At 31.1% G+C, this 8373-nt stretch overlaps 1 protein-coding gene across 2 annotated transcripts in view; it reads left to right on the top strand.

Moving 5' to 3' along the window:
* Positions 1 to 4948: 4948 nt before the first annotated feature.
* Positions 4949 to 8373, top strand: part of LOC118188441 (E3 ubiquitin-protein ligase MARCHF8-like) — a 195750-nt gene continuing 192325 nt past the window's right edge. The window contains exon 1 of one of the 2 annotated variants that reach the window (XM_085807118.1): positions 4949 to 5418. In XM_085807118.1, the coding sequence (XP_085663244.1) occupies positions 5335 to 5418 (84 nt within the window). In that variant the 5' untranslated portion in view covers positions 4949 to 5334. The remainder of the gene's footprint in view (positions 5419 to 8373) is intronic. The other variant, XM_085807123.1, reaches the window with a different exon arrangement.

Raw genomic sequence — 8373 nt, 5'->3', positions numbered from 1 at the left:
TTATATAAGAAAGATTAACTGAAACCTGAAAATTTATGTTAGTGTGGGATCTTACTATTGCCCCGCATTTAATTAAAACTTAATGCAAGATTCTTAGAACAGTACTTTTTCTACTGATTTTTACATTAGAAAATGCTTTTCAATAACGATTACACTTTTTTAAAGAAATAATTGCTTTTGTTAAGGTACAATAACACGCCGAACCAATATTAATTTAGAAGTCAAACAACAAAAATAAGCGTTATATTTTTATGTGTGTCAACATAAGAAATAGCCAACCGCTTTTTCAAAAATATAAAACGAAGAACTCAGTTATCTGGAAATTTTCATAAATGTACAGAATTCACTTTTTGAATAGTAATTCATGTCAATATGAATTCCACGTCTTTCCATATAGCCAAATTTAGTAAATGCTTAAAAATGCTAATTGCTTATATTAGCTCAGTTGGGCTTTAATAAGCTATATTGATTTAATCCCCTAAGGACAATCAGAGTGTCAACTATCAGGTAATTCCCAGCCAGGAAATCGGAGCAGGTAAGGAAAAGAGGGCCCATCGGTCATAGTGACAAAACGTTCGATCATCAAAGTAACTTAACTCTCATCACTATATTGCATTTAAATACCAACTGAAAAAACTACAGCATCATCAGCTAGTAAGGTTTTGAAATCGAATATTGTCTGTCTACTCCTGTTGTTGTTACTTATATGACTTGTCTGACAGTAAAAACAGAACAAGCTCAGAAATTCATCGTGGCAAGGAGTGCAAGATTGCGCCTGCCGTTGGAAAGAGCCTTGAATACCATACAGGTGACAGTACGACTCTGCTGAGTTCCGCCCCCCCCCCCAATTTTGATGGAGAGCACCCCGGAGAACGGGTCCGAGGGTCTCCCATCCCTCTTTCCCTACCATCAACATCTCGAGAGGACTTTCGGCTCACCACATATTTAGAATGTCCACAAGCCGCAAAGGCACTATATGCATAAACAAAATTCCATACCTTCTCCTGTATTAAAATCCGGTCCCTTCGGTACAGTATGGCGTATATTTAACCATTTTAGCAAAATGCATACGAATTCAAATAACATGAAGTCTGTCATTTTCTTTAACTCGCTGGTAATATTATTCGCTCAAGTTTTCGTTTCTGTTATTCTTTTCAGTATCTGTATAATATCCATAATGCTTAAGAGCATCTCGTATGACTATGATGAAGCATTTGAAAACAAAGATCTCTTTTTGCTATTTCATTTATCAGAGCAATTTCTATGGAGTAATAGTTGACTTGATTGATTAGTTCTCGAAGCAACAATTCAAACTCTTCTTATATCCCTTAGCCTATCTTCAAAAATTTCTTGATGCACACACAGATTAAATAATTACAGTTATTTAATAGTTTACAGTTGTTTAATATCGAAGATAATTTGATTTTGTCTGATTAACAGCATCCGCTCCCAATTCAAACATCAGTACCCAATAGAAGCATCAGTTCGTTTTTTTACTATTTACCGTCTAGTTAAATTTAAAATTATCCATTGAAGTCTATCCAAATGCTCCGAAAGGATAACATGGACAGTATAAATTGCATTACTCAGCTTTATTCGATACGCTAGTTAGTGATCCGTCTGTCATATCACTGGGTTCGAGAAGACATGGCTGGTTAGAAATGTATTCTGATTTCGTTGATGCATTGATGCATGAGCAGATTTCTTACGTTCAGCCCGGTAGAAGGGCTGGTGCAAGTCAGTGGTTATAGTCAAGAGAAGCGGCACATGACTGTGCTGGATCAGGATGTCAAGGGTGATGGAAGACCCCAAGCAAATGAGGGGTGTGGAGTAAAGTGTAATGGAGTGTGGGAAAGAATAGTATGAGAAGGGCGTTTGTGTACAAATGTGAAGTGGGAATGTGAATGAGAATATTGTAGGTGCGCGACTGAAATCTTAAAAATGCAGAAGTTGCAATACATTGTAGAGTCCACTAGAGTAACTCCTCTGTGAAAACTATAAGAGCAGTAACTCCGCGGATGAAGGGTTAAAAGTACCCTTTATTCACTCTTTAAAATCCACAATGCGTCAACTCGACGCTAACAAACTACGCCTTTGCTTGGGCGGTAGCTGAAATCAAAGAAGTAATCAAATATTTGAAGATATGAGCAAGTCGTTGAACTAAACTATAGGGATCAGAATGGTTCCTGTTTCTTAAAACCTCGTCGAAATCTAGTGGCAGCAAGTAAATGCAATTAAGCCACGCAAACGAGCAATAAGTCTGGGAGCAGAAGTTTACGCAACAGAGGTGATGGCAATAGCCTAACTCTCTCTCTTTCCAACTGAACCTCGGTTTTTAAACTATTTCTTCAAGGTAGAATTTGCATTCCTTCAAGCGCGCTACCAAATTTAAATATTCCGGCTCTGACAATTAGGAGAACGAAGGCGTATAGGAAAAAATAGCAAATTAAATAAAATTGATTATTTAAAATAAATATAAATCCCTATAACATATTTTCAAAAATGAAAATATACAATACGTACAATACGTCAGAATTAAAAGAAAAACTAGAAAAATTCTTGATTAAATAGAGGCAAAAACAGAAACAACATCTTGTGTAAATACTACGTATACAAAAGAGAATCTAGGTACTCAAGTCTTATGTTCTACCTGAAATGAAGATGTGAATAAAAGTGCTGTATCTGTGATGTATTGTACAGACAGAAAGAATGTTGAAATTAGGGGTGCAGAAACAGAATTGAGAAATGGACAAGGCTCATACCTTCATGTGTCTGATCTGTAGACCATCCATTTTTGAAGAAGTGAGAATTGACAAAATGAGGGTACTTAAAATACTATCTATTAAGAAGTTCCCTTAATAGGTTGTTAGTAAGGAAACAGGGGAATGAGACTTGAATTTTGTTCCCTGGGCTTTCATCGAATCTGGGTTATATCTGAGAAAATTCGTACTCTCACATATAAGATACCAAGGCCTTTGCAAACGACAAGCACTTTCTTCCTCATAACTATGGTTAATTCGTAAACCTGATACGATATGATCTCAAGGTCAGGAGGATAAGTAACAACAACACAGCTAGCAACATTATAGAAATTGTTTCAATTAGAAAGTGTATTTTTTATGCTTAAATAATGTGTTTGGATATATTATGCAATGAACAATAACTGAAAGCATTTTCTTTTAATTTTTTTTTTTCTTTCGAAGGTCGTTACGGTTTTGAGCCATTTGATAACAGAGCAGTAAGTTAGTAAACAAAATCTGACTCATTAACTTCAAGAATTGTTTGGCAATACAGCAGTAAGAAAGAAGTAATATATCAAATCTAATACTGACAATTTTTTAAAACTCCTAATTAAACACTATTTTCATGAAATGCTTACAAGATGATTATAGTTTATTATGACAAGAAAAAACTGAATTATACAAAATAGAAAAATTAAATATTATTTAATTAATCAGTAGGCATAAAAATTTTATTATTTTTAAAACTGAACTTTTATTTTAAGCAGCAGTGAAGAAAAAATAAATTTATTTGGCTACTCTTGGTGCTGAGAAATAACTTTAATGACAAAGATTATTTCGTTTTCACAAAATATTAAAAAATAAAATTTAAAATATTTTATTGTTTTCAGGTGCTAAACAAAATAATAGAAAAACATAAATTAAAGACAAAGAAAATGCTTAGTACAAAACTTCCTTTGAGACATTATTGATTTTCTTAAAGATTAGTTCATAGTTTATATAATTTTTCTTTCACCGCAAGCAGTAATATGATATTTTGTTACAAACATTAAATAATATAGCGTTTGTATATGCAGAACTGTGATTACTGAATTACTACTATATATTTGTCTGTGATTACTGAAAAGGTTATCATTTGTAGAAAGTTACGAAAATATAAAAATGCATTTTTCTATAATTTATCAAAGACAGAAATATAGCCTTCTTTGATATTTAATTTATATAGTTCAGTTAAGATTCTGCAGTATCGAAATAAAATGATGTAGTTTATAATAAATAACACATTAATTGTTCACGTTATCTGCACAACTCTCAATCGCTATCTTATATTTCAACTGTAAGACTTATATGCCATTTGTAAACGATCCTCAACTATATTCGATATCTATTCATGTGAAACCGTATGGTAACTTACATTTAATTTATAAACCATTTTTAAGTATATTTGATATCAATTCATGTGATTTTCATTACTGCTTTCGAAGGTCATCATTTTTGTACTTAATTTACAATTTTGTTTTTAAAACATTTACAAAAGTTTTCTTAATTAAAATGGTATTGAGAATGATAATTTTTTTTTCTCTAAATTTATTTCTAATCTCTTTCATTTTAATTATGATTAATGACATTCAGTTTTGTTTGTTTTCTAAATTTTGTTTTTGGTTTATTAGATTTATGCTTTCTAAACTAATTTTAAGTGTCATAGCTTGTTCGATAAATTTACTTTCTTAATTCCTTAATTTTAATTCCTAGTTATATTCGTAGTTTTAATTCCTAGCGCGATTCGTAGTTATATCTTTCAATCTATGAATTTACTTTCTAAAACCTGTAACTTTAAGTATAGAGGATTATTTTTTTTATCTTCTGCCTTCTAGACGTGATTTCTAAACTCTGTTAATTATAGACGCTTCCTTTTTTTTGCTGCCTCACTCCCTAAAGTACCTTATTTTTGTTAACGCGTATGTAGGTCACATACTTCCTTACGATGGTGACACACTATTTCGACTGACAAATTAACGTTTATTGAGAGAGAAGCTATAATGTTTGAACCTAAAAAAGTAGAGTTAACAGTAAAAATCGATCCCCTTAAACGCGAGTGTCATTTGTAAGAGATCCCCAAGCATAGTTTACGACGTCATCTCGTACCGCGCATGCGCACACGCTCACGACCTCTTCTACCAGCGAAGCAAGCAGTCTCACGAGCGACAAACGAAATGATCCGCACAGCTAGCTCTGTAGTCTGTATGAGCGAGCGGGGCACTGGGAGAAAGCACACCAGCTGAAAACGAAAACTTAAAAATAGTTTCTTTTTCCGAAAACGCTCCGCAGTTAGATACACCGACTCACCTTGGATATCAGCGTTTCTCTCTTTTTATTCGCATGCATCATTTGTTCCACGCATGTTCTCTAGTGTTGTTGTTGTTCATGGACTGATGCTTTTCGAATTAGTATTTTGGAATGGCATTCGAAATGAAAACGGTTTAGCGTACCCTCTGTGATAACCATGGAGGGGAGGCACTCCTTACCATCGTCTGCTGCCACTCTGGAGCTGTGGAGTTATTATTCGAAATGAAGTTCAAGAGTGTGTTAAAAAATGCCTTTGCAGCAGATCCGGGTAACACCGGCAGATAGAAAAGGAGCGAATGAAAAGGAAAAAGTTAAATATGAATCTACAAAGGTAAGCTGATTGCTTATATCCTATATTAGAATAATCATATATAATCAAAAGCTTGATTATAATTATAGTTTTAAGTTAGTGTTATTAATATATCCTTAAAAGGGGGGTTAAATTACTGATAATTTGAAATGAAATCTGTGAGATGTGTATTAGTGAAAAGTGACAAAATAATGATCTCATTCGCCATACAAATTTTTATTTTATTAGAATAACTTTCTATTTCATAAATATAATGGCGTCTTATTTTTGAGCAATTTTAAAGTTGTCGTTTGTACGCCAATCGCAAAGGTTCTGATCAGTGAAACTAAATGATCTTACCTATAAAACTTTTCTTTTGTCTTCTAATCAAAGTAATTGCTAATATATTTATTACAAGTTTCTTTTCAAAACCATAAGGATGTATTATGAAGATGTGTGTAACTTGTATAAATGGGTAAGGTGATAAATCTTGAATAAAATGTGAAATGTATAAAATTTGTAAGCATTAGTAAACTAATAGTATAATTAACAAAACGTTCAAATTACATGTATCTTTATTTTTCTTTTGTAATTATTTGTTTTTTAATCTTTCATCATTTATGATAAATATTGTCTTTGAAGAATATATTTTTCAACATATAAAATTAGACCAGAATAACTTTTATGTACATGCACTCGAATTTAGAGATTTTAAAGCATTATTCCTGATTTATTAATGAGATTTTTGATTATTTCATGAGTAAATTTTGAGGCTGAATACGATAGTAAACTGTAAAGCGTTGCACACGTAGAGCTCAGAGGTTGAAGCTCTTTGTAACAATTAACCATTTCAAAGAATGTATTTCGAGAAGACGACGCACTGAAACGGTTATTTCAAATTAAAAATATTATTAAAAATATTCTTAAATGATAAAATAAGTGAATTTATAGTTTTTGAACTGCAAAATAATTATTTTCAGTATTTTATTTGCATCTGTTTACAAATGTCGTTATGATTATATTCAACTTTTGTAACAATCAAGAAAGAATATGGTGGAAAAAATAGTATAATATAAAAATAAATTACAGTACAATTAACTTTTACTGGTATTTATGTAAGCAATGCAACTAAATAAACATTATTTCCAATGAGATTCATGGTTTTAAATATTCACTTCATTTTAAAGTTAGTTTATTTTTTTATTATTAACGTAAGTGATGTATCTAATATTTGTTGAAATGGTAATCATTTATATAATGTGTATATAGTATACCAGAATGTTTTATTAAATACTATTACTGTTACGCAAAATGCCAAGAAACTAAATAACTAATTTATAAAAGGATAAGACAAAATATATATGTAATAAAATACTATAGAATATACATGTAACAAAAGTGAAAAATTTATCTAACATATAAACGTACAAATCAAGAATCAACATGAAGCAAAAACTTAGAAATCAAATCCGAAACTGTGGTAAATCAATATATAAAACGAAAAAAGATAAAATGACTAAATAACAAAAACTTGATAATTATTTGGTGTCTGTCAAGGAGCAGTCGAAGAAGAATAGTAAATTGGAAAAAATTATGCTCTTCATTAAAAACTACTCAGGTTCTTCGTCTATAGGTAAATCGTGTAAATCAGGACTGGTCCACCATTTAATAAGTATGCCTCATTTTATTATTTGGTAATTTCCTCATCAAAAATTTATTAGTAGTTAAAGGTAAATATCTAATGTTAAACTTATACTCGCAAAGTTTTAAAAAAGTGAGGTTTCGTTTCGACAAATGTTTTTAATGATTTGAATGAGAATAATGATAGTTTACTTAAAATTGAAAAAAAAAGAAAAACTTTATTCACCCTTCAAAGGAAGAGTATTGATAAGCAAAATCTATGCTTCTTGCAAGAAGAAAATAAAAAAGTCCCGAATATCCCGAAATACTAAAATGTGTTCACTCCTAAATGTGTCTAATCCTCAATCATGAAATCCTAAATGTGTCATGATCCCCCACTGCTACTCTGTAATGTTTTTCGAATAGTAGTTAGATAAGTCAATAAAAAAGAAGCATATGCATAGAAAATGACAAATTTACCTTTGAAGGTGGTGGTATATGTGAGAACGATTTTAGTCCGAACGTTCTAGTTGGAAATAATCAAATTTGAACATAAATGGATATGAAAATGCTTGCGTATTGTTAGAGAAATAAAATGGTTTCTAATATTAAGCTATTGCTAACATTATTTAAGTTTCTTATGTTCTTATTATTTAAATTCTTTAAGCACTTACGATATGTATTTACTTACTTTTTAAGTTTTTAATATAACTAAGTTTAGTCATTTTAGGTTAAAATAATATAAATATCCTTCATAAATGTAATGCATCAGTGTTTGTAAAATGGAGTTCAGACATAGAGCATTAAACACTTTACAAAAAAGAAGGTAGTTTTATACAGTTATCTTAACAGAGATGTCATTCAGTTCTTTAAAAGTCTTCACAATACCTGATATATTTACAATACATGATTTGAAGGATAAAGTGAAAACTGTAATGTAAGATTTAATGAGATTTCGATTCTGCTGAAATGTGATGGGTGTCTTAGAAACGTTTTACCAATTACAAACTTTACCTTTAATTGGTGCACGAGTAACAAGAATCAAGTGAAATTAGGTTATTGTAACAACAGCTGTTTAATGTAATAGAAAATGTGGCAGTCTGTCTCACTGTATAAAACTCTTAAACTCAACACACACTTGGATTCTTTATTATATGTAGAGATTTACAAAATATGGAGTTCATCATCTGTCACTCAGGAAACAATTCCGTTATCCCTATCCAGGCAATAAGGAACATAAAATTCAGTCAACAGCAATTCACTTAAATCATAAAATTCAGTTCAATAGCAATGTCGCAAAATAATTTTAAAATGAATTTAGAATTTCCGATACACAGTCTCACGCCCTGGAGATAAAAATGTTTTTTCTGTACAACG

Source organism: Stegodyphus dumicola, chromosome 1 (genome assembly GCF_044657685.1).
Source record: "Stegodyphus dumicola isolate Sdum_Otavi_A_Nest chromosome 1, ASM4465768v1".
Lineage (NCBI taxonomy): Eukaryota > Metazoa > Arthropoda > Arachnida > Araneae > Eresidae > Stegodyphus > Stegodyphus dumicola.
Note: the sequence above shows the minus strand (reverse complement) of the source record. Positions and strands in the feature narration are given on the sequence as shown.